The sequence below is a fragment of the Ovis canadensis genome, chromosome 26, assembly GCF_042477335.2.
Source record: "Ovis canadensis isolate MfBH-ARS-UI-01 breed Bighorn chromosome 26, ARS-UI_OviCan_v2, whole genome shotgun sequence".
Taxonomy (NCBI): Eukaryota; Metazoa; Chordata; class Mammalia; order Artiodactyla; family Bovidae; genus Ovis; species Ovis canadensis.
The window spans coordinates 52,469,759-52,492,334 of record NC_091270.1 but is presented as its reverse complement, the minus strand read 5'-3'; the positions used below and the strand labels follow the sequence as shown (position 1 = coordinate 52,492,334).

The window sequence follows — 22,576 nt, the reverse complement described above, 5'->3', positions numbered from 1 at the left end:
ATAAACTTACATATGTCACATTGAGAAACAGAGTGTTGACTGCAATTTAGTGAGCTGTGTGAAATTTTGGGCTCTAAAAAAGATTTTTCAGAGTCTCCTAATTTGTTAATTTCAGAGACATTCTTTGTCTACATTTTAAGAACTAATGAAGCTTTGTAGTATCTTTGATCATTGGCTTGATATTCAGTGTGTTATACCAGTATCAAACAGGATTTAGTCCAGAAAGCAGAAAACACTACATGCTTCAAGAGGAGAGGAATTCGATACCAGAATAAGGTTTTTGTAAGATTGTTGGAAGGGCTGAAGAGGCAAGCTCTGGACGGGCCTTGAGGCCTGATTCCCGGGCCAGAGGTGGCCCACCGGAGAGAAAGAGCCCGGTGGAATGGCAGCGGCTTTCACTCTGACCTTAGCAGGCAGGTGGCCGCTGCAGTAGCGTCCTGTTTGGTGCAGAGAGGACTCACAGGGTGTGAGCCGGCGGTGTTGCCAGGAGGGCTGCATGGCTGTCACAGTAACCAAGGAAGACCATGGATACGGTCAAGTGCATGAAAGTTGGGCATTTTCCACATTGAAAGCTAAAGTACCCCAAATTTTAAACAGTAAGAATTGTTTGAGAAAAATAATTGTGTTAAACATTTGGCAAAGGGCCAAAAGCTATGAAGTACAAAGAACGCATTTACATTTTTAAAGTCCAAGGGGCAAAGGAGATGAATAGGCCATTTATGTGACAGAAATTAAGAGTTGAGCACATTAAAAATGTTTTCCCCAAATAATAATAGGAAGACCCACCAAAGTAGCAGTGAAGTGTTATTTTATAGCTTTTATAAAACTTGAAAGATAAGAGAGTCCAAACTGGAGCTGATAAAATTGTGGTAAAAGGTTTGTACGCTGCTGATGTCACTGGATATTACATCGTAGGGCTTGGAGCATGTTTTGGCAGGGCAGATCTATCTCTCAAGCTATAGAAATGTTTATTTCATTTCGCTTGCCAATTCCTCTTTTAGGAATTTATTCTAAGGAATTAACTTAAAAGAAGGAAAGAATCTGTAATCATGAAATAATTCATTTTAGTATTCTAATAACTGTTATGGATTAATTGTGTAAATATTTACAACAGGCAGATGATCAGGTAGGTTCTAGTGTGTCAACTCTGGAGTATAATCAGTTTAAGGAATGTAAATATAAAGTTTGCTTGAGTAAAATAATGAAAAGCAGAGCAAAGCTGCACATATCCTATAATTAAAACCATTCAAGGGCTTTAGTTAGTTTAGAAAGGAAAAGTAGAACATGAAAATAGCTCTTCTGGGATGATGAGATTACAGATGCAATCTTTTTACACTTCTGCCATTTTTCTTGGATGTTAGTGATGTTTCGATGATAAATTTATTATCTCTTAAAAAAGAAAGTTTATTGATAGAAAAGAGAAAGATAATTTAACCAACCCTTTCTCTCACTGAAGAAAAATAAACATAACCAGTTTTTAGAGGAAACATAAATCTTTACGAGCAAATTGGCTATCCTGTTTTTGAGAATCAAACTGATTGTAACTCTTGAGAGAGGAACCTTTTTTTTCCTGTTACTGTTAATTCTGATCACAGTGGAAATATTGCTTAGGGTTAGTTTTATCTTGAGTGCCTTAAGTCATGAGCACATAACTCACTTTTAAATGATGGGATTTTAAAAATTTATTCATCAGTTATAAACGTAACACATTATTGTTTAAAAAATGTGAGCACAGAAGGGTATAAAGTGAAATGTAAAATCCCGTTCCTGAAAAGTATTTACAGCGCTGCATCCTAGGATGCCACAGTTGTGAACAGTTTTTGTGTTGATTCCTCCAGAAATGGCCCAGGCACATCATGCGTTCATATGCATAGGACCATGTGCGCACACACAGCACTTTAATTAATGCAGCCTTAATACAAGTCTGGAATTTTTCAGGTTTTTAAAAAAATCAAATTGGGAGGGGCTGGTGCATGTAGCCCGCATAAAACTGAACTGGAGTGTCAGGTCCTGGTGAGGCGCGTGTGGCAGGCTTCCCGGAGCTCCTTGTTTCCCTCGGCGTTTAGATTTAAGGCGGTCCCCTTTTCCCTGCAGCGCTTCTTTCGCACAGTCGCAGAGCGATTCTTGACTGTGGGTCTGCACAGTCGCAGAGCGATTCTTGACTGTGGGTCTGCACAGTCGCAGAGCGATTCTTGACTGTGGGTCTGCACAGTCGCAGAGCGATTCTTGACTGTGGGTCTGCACAGTCGCAGAGCGATTCCTGACTGCGGGTCTGCACAGTCGCAGAGCGATTCTTGACTGTTGGGTCTGCACAGTCGCAGAGCGATTCTTGACTGTGGGTCTGCACAGTCGCAGAGCGATTCCTGACTGCGGGTCTGCCGCTTCTCGCCCCTCGCTAGGTCACCCGTCCTGCCTGAAGTTCCCCCCCGAGCTGGCGGCTCGAGTGAAGGCCTTGCGGTGGCAGTGCATCGAGTGTAAGACGTGCAGCTCCTGTCGCGGCCAGGGCAGGAACGCAGTGAGTAGCTTGCCTCCCATTGCGGGCGGTCCATTTACAAGTAGCGCGCACCGCTGGCACTTTCCTCTGTGTGTGTTTGACTGTTTTCAGTCGCTTGGTTTAGCAGAATTTAGAACAGTAGCCTCTTAAAGTTCACGTCATTCGTTTAGAGAACTTGCTGAGTGATGAATGAGCAAGTATGGAATAATTCTTGAATAATTTCTAGGCAGTTTACTACCCCACTCCCCAGTTTTTTTTGGCCAAACACTGCAGCTTATGGGATCTTAGTTCCCTGACGAGGATCGAACCTGGGTCCCCCAGCCGTAGAAGCGCAGAGTCCTCGCCCCGGGACTGCGAGGGAACTCCCAGATTTCTTGGTAGTGACTAAAGCACTTTAATTGTATGTTTGCAGAGAGACTCGCTACTTTAAAGAAATACTTGGCGAAATTTGAGTCTTATGGAGGTATTCATTTAGGAATGATCAGTTGTATTAATTACAGTCATCTTCCTCTCTCTTTTATTAAAACAGACTAAAAACATTATCTTGTATCTGGCCACTGGACGCACATTTTTTTTAGAAGTAATGAAGCCTTAGTTCCTTGTTAAAGATGGATGAAGCAAAACTTTTTGCTAACTCAGGCTGTGCGTTTCCTCAACTACTACAGATTAAGGGAACTTTTATTACTAGGTAACTCATCTCCTCTGTGGAAACGAGCCCCCTAGGTTTCGTAAAGTCATGACCCTACTATGTTTCTGTTTCATGTGACTGAGCAGAGCTGTTCTTTCTCTGCTTTAGGATAACATGCTCTTTTGTGATTCCTGTGACCGGGGTTTTCACATGGAATGTTGTGATCCGCCACTCACTCGGATGCCAAAAGGTAAGAGACACTTTCCGAAATCAAGCTGGCGATAAGGGGCAGGGTAGTGAAAGCGCCTTTTAACCTACTTTGTTGACGTGAAAGAATAGCTTGCATCTTCCCCTCTGGGCTGTCTTGAGTGGAGAGCTGTGGCCCTAAGGATGGGACAGTCTCATGGCGCGCTTATGTGGTGTGGCTTCAGTACTGGTTTCCTCTGTTTTCAGTGTTTACGCGTCCGTGAGGGTGAAGGTGCCCATTTACCAAGTTTTGCCAGCCCTGTAGCTAGAGGGCAAAATACTTGACTTATATAATACTTTGAAATATTTATTTCTTGAAGAAGTGAAATTCTATTAGGTCATGTTGATTATATCACAACTCATCACCTTTGAGGGGCTTAAAGCTGTTAGAGCCTCTGGTTTATCGAAAACCTCACAAAGTTTTATAATATTTTGCAAGCAAACAAGTGCCCAAATCAGAAGAATACAGCTTAAAACTGTTATTTTATTCTTTTGACACGTGTTCCCTGAAAGGTATTTACTTGAGATATAGTTGCCTGTTGTTTGGACTTCCATATTATCATATGCTTACACTTTCTTCAAAAAAAATCATTAGTCCTCTCTGCTTTGTCTTATCATAAATTCCATTTTCAACTCTGGTTTTTGTGATTCATAGATATAAGTAAAATGCTTGTGAGATACTTCATGTCTCTTTGACAGAGTGTTTCCTGCTGATGGAAAGAGACTCAGCCCTAGTTGTAGCCAAGTTATTCCACTTCAGGATTTTACTTGAGCCCTCTGTGCCACTATTGATGGTCACCTTTTGAAAGAGTCACACCTGTATGCACTGGGGGAACGAGTGTCCCCTCTCCCTACCTCTTCCGTTTACTCGGATCTTCTTTCTTTACAGGCATGTGGATATGTCAGATATGTCGACCTAGGAAAAAAGGAAGGAAGCTTCTGCAGAAGAAGGCAGCACAGATAAAACGGCGCTACGCTAATCCAATAGGACGTCCAAAAAACAGGTTAAAGAAGCAAACCACGGTGTAAGTTGCGCTTGTGGCAGGGTGAGGGGAGGAGAGGGCAGGGCCTTCTCTGCAGGGCAGGGCTCACTTGTTTGCCTTTGGAAAAGGAGGTTGACTTTTATGTACTAATAATAATGGCTAATGCTTATTGAGCCCTTAACAGAGGGCCAAGGCACCCCCTGTTCTAAGTACTTTACATGTATTAAATCATTTAATTTTTCCAATAGCCCAGGGAAGTAGGAACTGTTGGCACTCTGATTTTTCAAAGGAGGAAGCTATAGCATAGAGCAGTAACTTGCATAGTTTATAGTAAGTGTTGAACTGAGATTAAAACCCCAGTAGGCTGGCACCGAAGTCTGGCTCTTAGCCGTTTCCTTAAATTTTCTCTTTTACCTGAAAAACAAGGAAGAAAAAATTACATTATTGAAGCATTTCAAAGATTCTTTTCTTAATGTTATCTCAGTAGTCTGTGTTATATGTACAAATTGCTGGATAGCTTCTCTCATTGCTCATAGCTAAGTCCCATTTCTGTGTCCTAAAGTAAAATAATGTGGAATTTTCACCTATTAGCAGAAATCAGGAATATAATTGTCTCTTGTGGACTAGAAAACTGGGCTATGTCTGGAGGAGGTGGGGCAAGATTCAGTAGCTAATTTTGTCTTTTTTTTAGAAGTATCTCTTCAGTAATTCACCTTTGATGATATGTAAACTACCTTTAAGCCTGTCCACCTCTCCTAAAATTTACCCACCTTTTCTACACTTAAGACTATCTTGAAGGTGATAATAACTGAAGTGAATGGGCATTAGCAGTTTGAAATACACAGAACCAGTACTGTAATTCATGCTTTTAAATCTTAAATCAAGCTTTAATTTTCCTATAAAAAGATCTTTTGATTCCTGGCTTGCAGGGAGTAACCCATCCTTATGTTGAGAGGTAAGAGTCTAACTCTGAGTTGGTGCAAAGATCCTAGGAAGAGCCTTCATACCAGGAAGGGTCTTAGGTTTTCTGTGGTACAGCTCTCATCGTGTAGGTAAAGATACTTCTTTAAAGAGAATGTGATTTGTCTAAGATGTGCAGCTAGTAAGTGGCAGAGTTATGACTCACATATGCTGTCTGACTCCTGGCCTAGGATTCTTTTTATTATAAAATGCATAGGCTTCCCAGAAGTGGATGTTTCTAATAATACTACTTCTTAATCATATAATATTTATTACAGTTTATGGAATATTTTTAACAATATGGATTTAAAATATACAGTTGTAGATATTTACTATATGTTATGTATTAAACAGAAACCTTATAAAGATTTCTTTTTAATAGCTCCCCCTTTCCCTGTTTGATTCCTTAGGTCAAAAGGTCCCTTCAGCAAAGTTCGAACAGGCCCTGGAAGGGGTCGGAAACGTAAAATCACTCTCTCCAGCCAGTCAGCATCATCATCAGAAGAAGGATACCTAGAGCAAATAGATGGCTTGGACTTCTGCAGAGATGGCAGTGTCCCCTTGAAGTTCAATAAGAAAACCAAAGGGCTCATCGATGGCCTTACCAAATTCTTTACCCCTTCTCCCGATGGGCGGAAGCCTCGGGGGGAAGTGGTAGACTACTCTGAGCAATACAGAGCTCGGAAGAAGGGCAGCAGGAAGCCAAGCACTTCAGATTGGCCCACAGGTAAAGGCTGCTCTCCTGGAAACAAGGAGCATGCCAAAGGCTGTTGCTTGGAATAACACTACTTATCTGGAGTAGATTGATATTTGATTTGTTAAAAATCAGTCTTGGAATATGAGAATATGTTCAAGGTCATGTATTTAGGTGATACTCAGGAGAAGGAGATGGCAGCCCACTCCAGTGTTCTTGCCCGGAGAATCCCAGGGACAGCGGAGCCTGGTGGGCTGCCGTCTATGGGGTCGCACAGAGTCGGACACGACTGAAGCGACTTAGCAGCAGCAGCAGCAGCAGCAGCAAGTGGTAACAATGGCAGGAATTTAGAACCTAGAGATGAAGCTGGAGAGTGGACAAGTAGGAGTTTTCAAGAAAAGAAGATGCTTTTTTTGGTGGAAGCACAAAGAATCTGCCTACAGAAGTGTGGGTTATAACCTTGACTCAGGGATAGCTTTATATTCCATAAATTACAGAGTAAATCATGTGATGAGCTTCGTATGCTCGCTTTTGTTTCTGGAAGGAACTGCAGCGAGTATGGGTGAATAGGCTGCTGTTAATCTGAGCATGACTGAAAGGCCAACTTATTTGGAAGTATGATGAGGTCATTGATTTTTTACTTCAGATCTTGGCAGATACAGTTGTAATTTTTCATGGATTATTCTTAGAGAGCCACAGCCTCAGACTATATGCCTACGTTTCAGGCCAAGTTCCCTCATTTTCAGATTAGATAAAATCTGTGAAGAAGAGTTAAAAGTGTAGCAGATAATTCAGGTCAGAGGAGACAGCGTTGATGAATGAGCTGGTCTCATCGCTGTGGAGCTGACAGCACCAGATAGTGTGAAGGAAGTAGGAAGGGCTCTGAGCAAAGTCGAAGAGTGAGAGTGGGCTCTCAGGTCGTGGGCTGTGTGTGCCCAGACGGTGCCTCATGGGCTGCAGGGGGCAGTCTGAACTCTTGATTCCTTCCCCCGACTGTCCCACCGGGAATGGTACTCCCACTCTGTATCATTCCTGCTTCTATAAAGGATGGACCAGGCCACTGCAGGAGGGAAAGATCCTCATCCTTGTCAGATCTGCCCCCTTTTTATGCTGTATTGATTGACTTTTCACCTGAGTGGCAATCAGCTAATTACTGTTTAGGCTTTTACTTTTTAAGTCTTTATCAGCCATGTAGACTGAAGATAAGGCCCACTCCGAGTACATTTATCTGAGAAAACATGCAGGCCGTTCAGGTTGGACTTAGGAAAGAATCTCATAAAGCAGAGGGTGATAAAAGGGATTTCTGAATTAACCATTTCACTGGAGGTAGATTATTAGAAGACTGCTGGAAGCGTTAGACATTTTCGATCACAGCAAATGCATCGAGTGTGTGGAGAACCATTGCTGAGTTTCGGGCATGGCTTTGGCTTTCACGGGCTCTATCATTTTGCCTCTGAGCTGTAGTTTAGGAGGCAGCCTGCACCATCTGGTAGAGTGCGTGGAGGGCTGTACCCAACCTGGGCCTGTGCCCGGCTGTGGCACGCACTAGGGGGCAGCGAAGGCTCAGAGTATCTTCAGATCAGGCCCATGTTTTTCAGTTTAGGACTATCGTCGAGAGTGAACCCCTGTCCTGTTCCTTCTTCCACGAAATGAGTAACTGTGTATACAGTTGATTTTTTAAAAGAACTGTCCCTAACGGGTCTTTTCAGCCGCACACATTCAGAGAAGCAGCAGGACCACATTGATGTCATTTTCAAATGCAAAGGCCAGTGCTCCGATTGACCCCCCCGGTTCCCCTCTCACTCGTTTCTTTACCCATTTGAGGAAGGTGTGTCATTCAGTGAATGCTTATTTTAATTTCTTGCACTTTCCCAGAGGGTTACTGCCTGTGATCCTCAGGCTTTGGACTTTGTGCTTTTAGCGGGCAGCCAGAAGGGGAGAGGAGTTGGGGAGTTGGCACTGGGCATCAGTTAAAATAACCACTTGAAATTGACTGTTTTGTTGAGATAAGAATGGGTTGGCCTTATGAAGACTGAGGAATCATTGAGACTTTTAAGAGGAGCAGAGTTTTCTTGTTTGACTCTAAAGTGATGAACATTATGTCCTGCTATACCGTAAACTTCTTCCATACTACCAAAGAATGAAAAAGCAACATTTGCGTGTTGACATGTGTTAAAAGTTTTATATCCTTGTTATTTCAGAATAGACTGCATATTCCTTAGACCTTTTTCCTGTTCTGCTTTTTATATATACATGTATGTATATGTTGAAATACAGACTTGTTCAATGAAGTTTAAATTTAGTTGTGTAATATTTTTAAAAAGCTTTAAGTCAATTCAGGGTTTTCATTATAAGGCAGATATAATAGGTACATATCCTTTATTGACCAGTATCTTTCTGAAAGTCAGCTTAGTGTTGTCCTTTTCTCTCTTATATAAATAATATTAAGACTTTTGAAATTTGTTCTAGTTTGGGTGCTGAACTCATGATAGCATCAATAACATGTAAGCCCTTTCTTAACGTGCAGACAATCAGGACGGCTGGGATGGCAAACAAGAAAGCGAGGACCGGCTCTTTGGGAGCCAGGAAATCATGACTGAGAAGGATATGGAATTATTTCGTGACATCCAAGAACAAGCGCTGCAGGTAAAGTTGAATATTCGCATCGGACAGTCAGTTTGTTCGTGGGTAAGAAACAGGGTTAATTATATTGTGGGTAAAGCAGTAGCAGTTTATTCATCCGTCTGGTCTGATGTGGTTGTGCATGTCCATTGCTGGTTAAGGTGTTCTTTCCAAACCCATGGTAATTGGTTTGGTTTTGCAGATAAACGCATTGCTTTAACTATCCAATGAGCTTGGTTTATTTTCTGTCTTATATGAAGAAGAGTTTAGGATTTGACTGGCACACAAACGAAAACCAAACCTCGCTCAGGTGATGAAACACATATTCATTAACTCAGGAAATATTTATTAAATGCTTGTGCCTTAATCCTTTGTTGTCACATAGCAAGATATAAACGTGCAGACACAGAGCCTGCTTATGTGCCAGCTGCTGGAGATGCCAAAGTAAATGACAGGATTCCTTCTCCAGCCAGGAGAGACTTGTAAATAATTTCCTTAATGTGGAAGTTTAATTATAGAACACGTGAAGTGTGGGGAGTAGAGGAGGCAAGCCTGTACTTCTCTCTGGGGAGTCAGAGAGGCTTCATTGAGGGGAAGTACCGCTTGAGCTGGTCTTAGAAATGTAAAGGAGTTTATCTGGATGACAAGGAATGTGGTCTCATTAGTTAGGAAAAACGGAAGTGCAAAGATCTGCAAGTATTCTTTGAAACGCAGAGAACAAGGGTGTAGATAATGGCAGGAGAAAAGATAGGAAAAGTGCAGGTGTGGATCATGAAGACTCTTGGATTTTGCTTATCTTTTGTCTTGCTCCGTTGCCACCAACTCACTGTGTAAGCCAAGTTGAGTTATATCTCTTATCTTGAAATTAAGAATTTATAAGGCCACTGCTGGGGATTCCTGATGTGTGGGTGAACCTCTTTGGATTCAGAGATTGACTAGTGAACAGATTGTTTATGTGTATTTTTTTAATTGGAGGATAATCACTTTACAACAGTGTCACTTTCTGCCATACAGCAAGGTGAATCAGCCGTGCGTGCATATGCCCCCTGCCGCTGAGCCTCCCTCCCACCCTGTCCCCCCCCAGGCCGTCGTGGAGCGCCGAGCTGGCCCCCCGTGTTGTCACGCAGCTGCTTCTTGGCGGGTGTCTATTTTGCACATGGCTGTGTGTACGTCGGGGCTGCTCTATGCGTCTGTCCTGCCCTGTCTTTCCCCCACTGTGTCCGCAAGTCTGCTCCCCATGTCTGCGCCTCCATTCCTATGCATTTTTGAGAAATAAAAACAACAGTATGAATATTCAGGAAACATTTACTCAGCATTTCACCATCTTAGGACTTAACCAGGTTTGGCTTTGAGTCGGGGGATCTGGGTTCAAGCCTTGGTCTTTTATTGACTTACACTTCAGACAACTTGCTTATCCTCTAAAGGCATGTTCTTTCCCTGACAATAAGAAAAAAAAAAAAAAGTGTTACAGGTACTCTAGTAGGCGTTTACATGGTATTTAGTGGGAATTCAAAGGAGAGAGGAGTTTCTTTACTTTAAAAAAAATTTTTTTTTCTTTTTATTTTTTTTATTGAAGGGTAATTGCTTTACAGAATTTTGCTGTTTTCTGTCAAACCTCAACATGAATCAGCCATGTTTATACCTATATCCCCTCCCCTTTGAACCTCCCTCCCATCTCCCACCCTGTCCCATCCCTCTAGGTTGATACAGAGCCTCTGTTTGAGTTTCCTGAGTCACACAGCAAATTCCCATCGGCTATTTAACATATGGTAATGTCAGTTTCCATGTTACTCTCTCCATACATCTCACCCTCTCCTCCCCTACCCCCATGTCCATAAGACTATTCTCTATGTCTGTTTCTCCATTGCTGCCCTATAAATAAATTCTTCAGTACCATTATTCTAGATTCTGTATGTATGTATTAGAACACAATATTTATCTTTCTCTGTCTGACTCACTTCACTCTGTATAATAGGTCCTAGGTTCATGCACCTCATCAGAACTGTGACTCATACGTGTTTGTTTTCATGGCTGAGTAATATTCCATTGTTAAATGTACCACAACTTCTTTACCCATTCATCTGTCAGTGGACATGTAGGTTGCTTCCATGTTCCAGCTATTGTAAACAGTGCTGCAGTGAACAATGAACAAGTGTCTTTTTCAATTTTGGTTTCCTCAGGGCGTATGCCTAGGAGTGGGATTGCTGGGTCATATGCTGCTTCTATTCCTAGTTTTTTAAGGAATCTCCATACCATCTTCCATAGTGGCTGCGTCAATTTACATTCCCACCAACGGTGGAAGAATGTTCCCTTTCTCCACACCCTCTGCAGCATTTATTGTTTGTAGACTTTTTGATGATGGCCATTCTGACTGGTGTGAGGTGATAACTCATTGTAGTTTTGATCTGCATTTCTCTAATAATGAGTGACGTTGAGCATCTTTTCACATGCTTGTTGGCCATCTGTATGTCTTCTTTGGAGAAATGTCTGTTTAGGTCTTTCCCCCACATTTGGTTGGGTTGTTTCTTTTTCTGGCATTGAGTTGTATGAGCTGCTTGTGTATTTTGGAAACTAGTCCTTTGCCAGTTGTTTCCTTTGCTATTATTTTCTCCCATTCTGAGGGTTGTCTTTTCACCTGGCTTATAGTTTCCTTTGCTCTGCAAAAGCCTTTAAGTTTAATCAGGTCCCACTTGCCCACACTGTTTACTTTTGTTTTTATTTCTGTTACTCTAGGAGATGGGTCATAGAGGATCTTGCTTTGATTTATGTCATCTATTGTTCTGCCTATGTTTTCCTCTAAGAGTTTTATAGTTTCTGGTCTTACATTTGGGTCTTTAATCCATTTTGGGTTGATCTCTGTGTATGGTGTTAGGAAGTGTTCTCATTTCATTCTTTTACACGTAGCTGTCCAGTTTTCCCAGCACCATTTATTGAAGAGGCTGTCTTTGCCCCATTGTATATTCCTTTGTCAAAAATCAGGTACCCATAGGTGCATGGGTTTACTTCTGGGCTTTCTGTCTTGTTCCGTGGGTCTGTATTTCTGTTTTTGTGCCAGTATCATACTGTCTTGATGACTGTAGCTTTGTAGTATAATCTGAAGTTGGGAAGTTTGATTCCTCTAGCTTCATTCTTCTTTCTCAAGACTGCTTTGGCTATTCAGGGTCTTGTGTGTTTCCATATGAGTTGGGAATTTTTTGTTCTAGTAAAAAATTAAAAAATTTTGTTCTAGAAAAATGCCGCTGGTAATTTGATAGGGATTGCATTGAATCTATAGGTTGCATTTGGTAGTATAGTCATTTTCACAATATCAATTCTTCCTACCCAGGAACATGGACTATCTCTCCATCTGTTTATGTCATCTTTGATTTCTTTCATTAGTGTCTTATAATTTTCTGTGTACAGTTCTTTTGTCTCCTTAGGTAAGTTTCAGTTCAGTTCAGTTCAGTTGCTCAGTCATGTCCGACTCTTTGCGACCCCATGAATGGCAGCACGCCAGGCCTCCCTGTCCATCACCAACTCCTGGAGTTTACCCAAACTCATGTCCATCGAGTCGGTGATGCCATCCAGCCATCTCATCCTCTGTCGTCCCCTTCTCCTTCTGCCCCCAATCCTTCCCAGCATCAGGGTCTTTTCTAGTGAGTCAACTCTTCGCATGAGGTAAGTTTACTCGTAGATATTTAATTCTTTTTGTTGCAGTGGTGAATGGGATTGATTCCTTAATTTCTCTTTCTGAATTTTCATTGTTAATGTATAGAAATGCAAGTGATTTCTGTGTATTGATTTTGTATCCTGCAGCTTTGCTAAATTTACTGATTAGCTCTAGCAATTTTCTGATACTGTCTTTAGGATTTTCCATGTACAATAACATGTCATCTGCAAACAGTGAGAGCTTTACTTCTTTTCCAGTCTGGATTCATTTTATTTCTTTTTCTTCTCTGATTGCTGTAACTAAGACTTCCAGAGCTATGTTGAATAATAGTGGTGAAAGTGGACACCATTGTCTTGTTATTGATTTTATGGGGAATGCTTTCCATTTTTCACCGTTGAGAATAATGTATGCTTTAGGCTTATCATATATGGCCTTTACTATGTTGAGGTAGGTTCCTTCTGTGCCCATTTTTTTGAAGAGTTTTAATCATAAATGGGTGTTGAATTTTGTCAAAGGCTTTTTCTGCATCTATTGAGATTATCATATGGTTTTATCATACAGTTTTTATCTTTAAATTTGCTAATATGGTATATCACATTGATTGATTTGCATATATTAAAGAATCCTTGCACATTCCTGGAATAAACCCGACTCGATCATTGTGTATGAGCTTTTTGATGTGTTGCTGAATTCTGTTTGCTAAAATTTTGTTGAGGATTTTTGCATCTGTGTTCATCAGTGATACTGGCCTGTAGTTTTCTTTTCCTGTGTTGTCTTTGTCTGGTTTTGGTATCAGGGTGATGGTGGCCTCGTAGAATGAGTTTGGAAGTGTTCCTTCCTGTGCAATTTTTTGAAAGAGTTTTAGAAGGATAGGCATTAGCTCTTCTCTAAATGTTTGATAAAGTGCTCCTGTGAAGCCATCTAGTTCTGGGCTTTTGATTTTTGGGAGATTTTTGATCACAGCTTCAGTTTCAGTGCTTGTAATTAGGTTGTTCATAATTTCTATTTCTTCCTGGTTCAGTCTTGGAAGATTGAGCTTTTCTAAGAATCTGTCCATTTCTTCCAGGTTGTCCACTTTATTGCCATATAGTTGTTCATAATCGTCTCTTATCACCCTTTGCATTTCTGCATTGTCTGTTGTAACCTCTCCTTTTTCATTTCTAATTTTGTTGATTTGATTCTTCTCTCTTTTTTTCTTGATGAGTCTGGCTAAAGGTTTGTCAATTTTGTTTATCGTCTCAAAGAACTAACTTTTAGTTTTATTAATCTTTACTCGTTTATTTCATTTCTCTTCCATTTATTTCTGCTCTGATCTTTGTGACTTCTTCCTTCTACTAATTTTGTTTTGTTGTTGTTTTTTTCCAGTGCAGGTGTAAAGTGAGGTTGTCTGTTTGATGTTTTCCTTGCTTCTTGAGGCAGGATTGTTTCGCTACAGACTTCCCTCTTAGAGCTGCTTCTGCTGCATCCCACAGGTTTTGAGTTGTCATGTTTTCATTGTCACTTGTTTCTAGGAATTCTTTGGTTTCCCTTTTGGTTGCTTCAGTGGCCTGTTAGTTATTTGGAACGTGTTGTTTAATCTCCATGTGTTTGTGTTTCTTACAGTTTTTTTTTTTCCCCCTTGAAATTGATATCTAGTCTCATAGCGTTATGGTCAGAGAAGATGCTTGATACGATTCAATTTTCTTAAATTTACTGAGGTTTGATTTGTGACCCAAGATGTGGTCTAGCCTGGAGAATGTTCCGCATGCACTTGAGAAGACGTCGTCTTCTGCATTTGGATGGAATGCCCTGAAGGTATTGATGAGATCCATCTCATCTAATGTATCATTTAAGACTTGTGTTTCCTTATTGATTTGCTGTTTTGATGATCTGCCCATTGGTGTGAGTGGGCTGTTAGAGTCTCCTGCTATTACCGTGTTCCTGTCAGATTCTCCTTCTATGTGTTCGTGTTTGTCTTATGTATTGAGATGCTCCTGTGTTGGGTGCATAGATATTTACTATTACTCTGTCTTCCTCTTGGATTGATCCCTTGATTATTATGTAGTGTCCTTCCTTATCTCTTGTAATCTTTATTTTAAGGTCTGTTTTTTCTGATATGAGGATTGCTACCCCAGCTTTCTTTTGCTTCTCATGTGCATGGAATATATTTTTCCATCCTCTCACTATCAGTCTGTATGTGTCTTGAGGTCTGAAGTGGATTTCTTGTAGACAGCATATATATGGGTCTTGTTTTTGTATCCCTTGAGCCAGTCTGTGTCTTTTGGTTGGAGCATTTAATCCATTTACATTTGAAGTAGTTATTGATATATCTGTTCCTATTGCCATTTTCTTAATTGTTTGGGGTTGATTTTGTAGATTTTTTTTCTTCTCACATTTCTTGACTGTATATTGTTGTAAGTTTTGTTTGGTGGTACTGAATTCTCTCACCTTTGCTTGTCTGAAAAGCTTTTTATTTCTCCATCAATTTTGAATGAGATCCTTGCCAGGTACAGTAATCTTGGTTGTACTTTCACTACTTGCTAGGTTCAGTAATCTTTCGGTACTTGAAATATATCCTGCCATTCCCTTCTGGCCTGCAGAATTTGTGCTGAAAGATCAGCTGTTAAGTGTATGAGGTTTCCCTTACGCTTATGCTAAGTGTATGTTGCTTGTTGCTTCTCCCTTGCTGCTTTTAGTATTCTTTGTGTTTCGTCTTTGTTTGATTAATATGTGTCTTGCCATGTTTCTCCTTGGGTTTATCCTGTATGGGACTATGTGCCTCTTAGACTTGATTGACTATTTCTTTTTTCATGTTGGGAAAATTTTCAACTATGATCTCTTCAAAAATTTTGTCATACTCTTTGTTTTTCTCTTCTTCTTCTGAGACCCCTAAAATTCAAATGTTCATGCATTTGATATTGTCCCAGCGGTCTCTGAGACTGTCCTAGGTTCTTTTCATTCTTTGTACTTGATTCTGCTCTCCAGAAGTTATTTCCACCGTTTTATCTTCCAGCTCACTGATTCGTTCTTCTGTTTCAGATATTCTGTGATTCCTTCTAGAGTATTTTTAATTTCAGGGACTGTGGTGTTTGTCTCTGTATGTTTATTCTTTAATTCTTATAGGTCTTTATTAATTGATTGTTGCATTTTCTCCATTTTGCTTTCAAGGTTTTTGAGCATCTTTACTATCACTATTCTAAATTCTTTTCCAGGTAGTTTGCCTATTTCCTCTTCATTTATTTGGAGTTCTGTTTCTAGTTTGTTCCTTCGTTTGTGTATTATTTCTCTGCCTTTTCATTATTTTTTTTTAACATACTGTGTTTGAGGTCTCCTTTTCCCAGGCTTCAGGGTTGAATTCTTTCTTCCTCTTGGTTTCTGGGCTCCTGAGGTTGGTCCAGTGGTTTGAGTAAGCTTCGTCTAGGGTGAGATTGTGCTGAGTGTGTGTGTGTCTGTCTTTCCCTTGATGGGCAAGGCTGCGGAAGGGTAATCCTGTCTGCTGATGGCTGGGTTTGTACTTTTGTTTGGTCTGGTGCTTAGGTGCAGTGTGCTGCACAGGGTGCTGCTGGGGGTCGGGTGATGCCGGGTCTTGTGTGCAGGCGGTGTCCTCTGTGTGAGCTCTCACTCTTCTCTCCCTAGGTCAGTTCTCTGCTAGTCCAGGCTCTTGGCGTCAGTGCTCCCTCTCCAGAGGCCCGGGGCTTGATCTCAGGTTTTGCGTGGCTTTCTGTCTTCGTGTCCTCTGGTGGGGTCCCCCTGTCTGCTCCAGCTCGTGTCCTGCACGTACTTCTGTGTCTGAAGGTGTGCTCCTGATGTATCCGTGGAGAGAGGTGTCCTCCACGTCCACACACTCCTCCGCCGTCTTGTTCGGTCAGGTTGTCGTTTCTTCCCTTTTTAAGAACCTTTTTTCCTGAATTAAGTTGCAGACGTGTACTAATGCTTTTTACTCCTGTTTACTTGTGTCTCTTTCCTAAAAGCAAGGACATTCTTATAGGTGACCACAGTCCAGTCCAGATCAGGAGTGTACACCCATGAAACATGTTATCTAATCTGGAGACTTTATTCCAATTTCACCAGTTGTACTGCTAATTTTCTTTATAGCGAAAGGAAAGGAAGCCTTGTCCTGGTCAACTAGCCAACTGAGGATTGTGTGTTTTGTTTACTCATTATGTCTCCTTATTCTCCTTTACCCTGGAGCAGTTTCTCAGTCTTTATTTTTCATGCCCTTGACATTTCTGATGAGTGCAGGTCGTTTATTTTGTAGAACATCCACAGTGGTGATGTGTCCTTTGATCACTTGGTTACAGTGATATCATGCCGTGTTTCTTATCTGTGAACTCATTTGCCCTCTGTAATTAAGTAATTTGGGGGTATGTACTTTGTTTAAATATGTGCTGTTTCTCAACAGATTTTATCCTCTAGACTTTGTTGGTTGCTTTAGATGCAATTAGATGATTTTATAATTCCATCATATATGTCTTTTAATTGGCATACTACTATAATGAAGAGCTTTTCCTTTTTTCTGTCTATCTATCTATCCATCCTTCCATCCATCCACCTCTCTATGACTTACAGATTCTTATTTAATGAGTTATCATTTGTTTTTACTGGTATTTATTTAGATGCTCAGGTTGTTCCAGATTTGGGCAGGGAGAGCTTCTTTGTGTGTGTGTGTGTGTTATTTTGTCCAATTTATTCTATTCATTTGGTGATTTTTAAAGTTGAGGTATAATTGGCCTCAATTTTATATAACTGTAAAAAAGTTTCAAGTGTACAGTGAAATGATTCAATATTTATATAGCCCATCTTCGTATCTGCTTTTAGCCACAGCAGTATATCCTAGGCTCCCGTGTTCACGCTGTAGATTTAGCCATTTCTCTGAGAATCCCTGGTTCCTTTTATGGAGAATGGGCATCAGCAGTAGCTCTGTTCTTTCACTTTCTCAGGCCCAAAGAAGTGTCATCCTTGATTTTTTCTGTCTCATATCCGTACATATTCAGTTCATCAGCACATCCTGTTGGTCCTACCTCCAGAATATCTCCAAAACATGACTGCTTCTTTCCCCACCTGCCTTCTTAGCCTGAGCTGCCTTCATTTCCTCTTGGGCTGCTCTGATGTCTCCATACTTATGTGCTTGCTTCCACTTCTGCTGCTCACCCCAGTGTCTGAGCTGTATTCTTTACACGGGGGCCGGAATAAATGTTTTCAGACTTTCCACTCCTCTGCCCAGAAAGCCTCCAGTGTCATTCAGTCCTGCTGAGTCTATTTAAAGAGACCCACTGTGACTGCTCCTGCCCGTGTTGCACATTGTCCTCCCATTCTGGCCCTTGTTCACACCTCACCAGCCACAGGCCTCCTCTCTCTTCCTCAGATGCCCCAGGCACACTTCCGCCTCAGAGCCTTTGCTCTTCCTGCTCCCGGTCTGCACGGTCCTTCCTCTGGTCCAGAGAGCGAGTCTGCTCACTGCTCGCTCTGTTTAGGTCTCTGCTTCTGTCTTCCGTTAGAGAGGCTCTTCTAACTCCCAAACTGAAACAACGTGCGTTTATCCCCACTGTGTCACTCTTTGTCCCCCTACCTGCTTGTCCTACAGGCTACTCACCACTTAGCTTATAAATGTAAATATTCATTTCTGGAATGCCAGTGCCTTGAGATCAGGTACTTTTTTTTTGGTCACTGCTTTATACTGAGTATTTGGAATATAGTAAAGGCTCAGTAAATATTTGTCTACTGAGTGGATATTTAAATGAAGTTTTCTATTGGGTGAAATGAGCCAGAAGTTGTAATAATAGGTGTGAAGAGAAAAGATGTGAAGAGGACGATGACTAGGGAGAGTTAAAAGGGGTGCTGAGCCTTGCTGAGGCCCAGTGGAGACAGTATGTTTCTTCCAGTGTTTTATTAAACTGGTGATTGTCCGTGTACATATCTGGCACCAAGGAAATAGGCAGCTAGACTTGTGCGTCCTAACCTGTGCTGATCCTCGTAAGCACACTATGGAAATAATTTAGTGCACTACCGTGCAGTGAGCTGAAGTTCTAATGATGATATCTCCCCATGAAGTCCACTCATTTAGAATTCATGTGCCTGGCGTGGAGCTGGAGCTATAGGGTAGACAGACAGTCACAGACTCTGCCTTCATGAAACATTCAGTCTCATGAGTGCAACAGATAGTAAACAGTTGTACAAATAAGTCTGTTGTTACAAGCTGATAAGTAGTGGGAACAAAGTAAGAAGGTGGTGAGAGGGCATAGTAGACACTTCTGTACCAGTCTCTGGTATTCCTAGGCAGCGATAATTCACACAGGGACTTAAAAGATGAGTAGAAAGTCAGCAAGGCAAAGAGCTACTGAGGAGACATGGGGGGCTGCCTGTGCACGTGTGGAGGCATAGAAGAACTTGGTGCATTTGAGGCAACGAGAGAAGGCCGGGACAGCCAGAGTGCAATGAGCAAAAGCCACAGACGATGAAGCCGGAGATAAAATGAGGACATGAGTTAGGACTGGAGTGTTTATTGCACTCGTGGTGGGAAGGTATTGAATGATTTAAAAAGATGGCGTTTCCATTGTGTTTTATTGTAGGACATACCTACAGTATGTCTCTACAGTATAGTAGGATATACCTACAGTATATCTCTACAGTATAGCAGGATATACCTACAGTATATCTCTACAGTATAGCAGGATATACCTACAATATATCTCTACAGTATAGCAGGATATACCTACAATATATCTCTACAGTATAGCAGGATATACCTACAATATATCTCTACAGTATAGCAGGATATACCTACAATATATCTCTACAGTATAGCAGGATATACCTACAATATATCTCTACAGTATAGCAGGATATACCTACAATATATCTCTACAGTATAGCAGGATATACCTACAATATATCTCTAGAGTATAGCAGGATATACCTACAATATATCTCTACAGTATAGCAGGATATACCTACAATATATCTCTACAGTATACCCTTGTTCATCTCTTTTGTATATAGTAGCATATATCATCTGTCCCTTTCCCCTTTGGTAACCATTAGTTTGTTTTCTGTGTTTGTGTCTTATTTCTGGTTTTTAAATAAATGTATTTGTGTCTTTTTTTTCTTTTTAGAGTCTACAAATAATGGTGTCATGATAATTCTTTTGATGGCTGAGTAGTATTCCATTGTATGTATACACCACATCTTCTTTAATCATTGAATGATTTTAGCAAGGAAATAGAACAAATATGAATTAAATTTTCTTTTTTTAGCCACTATATGAATGGATTGAAATTCTTCATATTCCAAGCCAAGAGCAGAAACAGGGAAACAAATGTAGAGGCTTTTTCAGTGATCGAGAGGAAAGAAGATGGTGACTTAGACTAGAGAGGCGGCAGTGGAGATGGGGGAGAAGATGAATTTAGAATCCTTTTCAGAGATGGAGTCGGTGTAACTTGGTAGATTTGATGTGTAGTTTAAAGGAGTAAGGGGATGTTAAGAACAGCTTCCAGGCTGTCTGACCTAATGTCCTAGACAAAGTAAGTTAAAGCAGTGGGAGGACTCACTATTGATTAGATTAGATGATGTTTTTAAATAATAACAGCATTTATAAACATAACATACAGAGTCATTTTGGAGCGCCTAGACATGCTGTAGTAGAAACTGCTTCAACCATTGTTCCACGAAGCTTGCAGGAAGATTTTATTACAGTGTCTTAGATGGCAATCCATCCAATCAATAGCTCATCATATTTTAAGTACCTACCCTGTTCTAGAAATTGCTAGGTGCAGGGGCTGTGAGTGAGACATAATTTGAATTCTCATAGAGCTTTAACCAGTCACAAAAGCAGCTCCCAATAGTGATAGCTTATAGTGATGATCTTGAGCAATTAAATTTTGTGTGATGTATTACCTAAGTAAGTCAGACATTATTGAAGTATTTCACAGTGTTTCTTTTTTTCACCCCCTCTTCAAGAAGGGTCATTTAATAATTGGTTTTGCTTTTTGTTTGCTTTTTGGAAAAAAAAAAAAATTTCAGGAGAAGGGTATAGTTTGCCTGGTACTATGTTCCATCGTTAGTAGCTATTTAGTGAACACTTCCATAAAAAACAGCCACCTCTTAAAAAAAAAAAAAACAAAAACAGAAGCATAAACAGAAGCATAAGAAATTGGTAGTATAGGGTTTTATTTGGAATTATCTTTCAAAAGTGATTTTGTGAACTTGGAAGGAATGGTTTTTCTTAGAAGATTCATCACTGAAAAGAAGCATTTGTATTTAAGTTTCTACGCTGAAGATCGTGACAGCCTCCTCGAAATATATAGAATGGGTTTTTACATAAAATATCACCAAATAGTGTATTATATTTCCTTAGTAATTTTAGTGCTTTCTAATTTTGAAGGGTTTGATTGTGTGTGTGTGTGTGTGTGTGTGTTTCTAGAAAGTAAATAGCATTTTTGAAATAACTTTTTTCTTTGCGTAAAGAATTGAACAGTTAATTAGAAATGAAATAAACTAGGTTCAGCAACTCTCTTCACTCTGAGAGTTGTTATCCCTTCCTTGGAAAATATTTATCTTAGAATTACCAAAATGCATGTGAAAACATGGACATTTTACCGTCAATGTCCCAGCTACCTAAGCAGTCATTCCCAAGCCAGAAAGCACTTTAAAATCGCCTCATCCTGCCTAGGCCCTGTTCAGATCTTCATGAACTCCGGCGACTGGGGAGGGGCCGGGCATAGCATCAGGAAATGCTCTCTAGGTAGTTTTGTAATTTGAAACTGCTCGAAGATAGGCATGCCTATTAGCTACTATTCCAATAGGAAAATCAAGATGCAAACTCACTCTAAGCCGTGAGTTCTCACCCACAGTAACTGTCTGTAGATTTTTTGACAGTGGTGGACAGGTAACACAGGTAACCAGGGTATAGAGCTTGTTTGGTGAATCTTCACCTTCTGGACAGCCCCCTTTGGATGCAGTGTGGGACAGTCCTTACTCTGGCCCAGCAGCTGCGTTGAGCCTGGTGTCAGGGCGCACATCTGGAGTTCCCGCCCCCTTTGTGGCAGATTTCTGGGTTTGTTTGAGTTCCCGGGGCACGCTTCTTGAAGTCCGCTCCACGCTGCACTTGGGCGTGTCCATGGTGTGTTCTCCGGTTACCTCCTTGTCGGATGGCTGACTGGCCCTTCTTCTTCTTGCTGCCCTTCTTTGTGGGAACCATCCTGCTGTACTGGACAGTTGAGCAAAATTTTATTGAATATTCATTAAGATAGTGGTTAAGAGCCTAGGTATTAGAAATAAGCTGCCCAGGTTCAAATCCTGTCTCTGCTGAGTGACCTTTGTCAACTAAGTTACCTAATAGGTTTGTTGAAAGGATTAAATGAATTGATATTTGCAAAGCGCTTGGTGTGTCATGCATGTGGTGAGCGCTGAGTCAGTGCCAGTTTCTGCTAGCTGTCTTGGTGGTGGGTGCTGGAAACCCACAGACACATAGACGCTGTGTCCCTGCCCCCAGACAACATGCGTTCATAAGCCAGCAGCTGAAGCCTTGTGGTTCGTCGTGGGGGGTCTGTGATTACGTTCTAGGTTCACTAGCTTCACCATTGTGTGTCAGCTTTTGCATTTAATAAAATCTTGCTGTTACCTGCTCCCGTTTCAAACATCTGAAGAAATTGAAGCCTTTGAAGGATTATCATACCTGGAATTACATAGTTAATCAGTATCAGAATCAGCATTTGAACCAGGCTGTGTGACTCCAGATCTTTAACCCTTGACTGCTATTCTGCAGTAAATGCTTGAGATGCCGGGAGAATGACAGCGAGGCATCTGCCTAGGCTGTGCGTGTCGTCTTCAGGGAGCAGGTGGTATTTGACTAGGGTGTTCAAGGAATGAATGAGAATTAGCTACTGGATGGGGAGAGGAGGGCATTTCTCATGGCATAGTTTGGGTGTGAGAAAGGTTACTGAACACTTAGAACTGTGTGTAATTTCTTTGGTTGGCGTTCAGTTAAGAGATGAGGTTGAAAAGGTGAGTACAGACCAGAAGACCAGGTCATGGAGATCCTGTGGTCCATGTTAAGCAGTCTGTACTTTGCTTTCTAGTTACGGTGGTTCTTTAAAGTAGTTAAATAGCTCTTGAGGAGCTCCTGAAGAATTTATTGTAAAGAGGACGGCATGGTTGTATTTGCGTTTAGAAATCTAGTTCTGGTGATGCAGTGTGAAGTGGGTCAAAGAAGCCCTCCAGTCCAGCGCTCACAGTGGTCAGTGAAGGCTGACCAGGGCCTGGATGAAGGCGGAGGGCGTCCAGGAGGCAGAGGTTGTGCAAAGGATTAGGGTAGGATGGGAAA

General features: G+C 41.1%; 1 protein-coding gene across 1 annotated transcript in view; it reads left to right on the top strand.

Moving 5' to 3' along the window:
- Positions 1 to 22,576, top strand: part of KAT6A (lysine acetyltransferase 6A) — a 103,973-nt gene that overhangs the window by 53,277 nt on the left and 28,120 nt on the right. Inside the window, exons 4-8 of the mRNA XM_069572702.1 lie at positions 2,400 to 2,515; positions 3,291 to 3,372; positions 4,258 to 4,393; positions 5,722 to 6,038; positions 8,533 to 8,651. Of these exons, the coding sequence (XP_069428803.1) occupies positions 2,400 to 2,515; positions 3,291 to 3,372; positions 4,258 to 4,393; positions 5,722 to 6,038; positions 8,533 to 8,651 (770 nt within the window). The remainder of the gene's footprint in view (positions 1 to 2,399; positions 2,516 to 3,290; positions 3,373 to 4,257; positions 4,394 to 5,721; positions 6,039 to 8,532; positions 8,652 to 22,576) is intronic.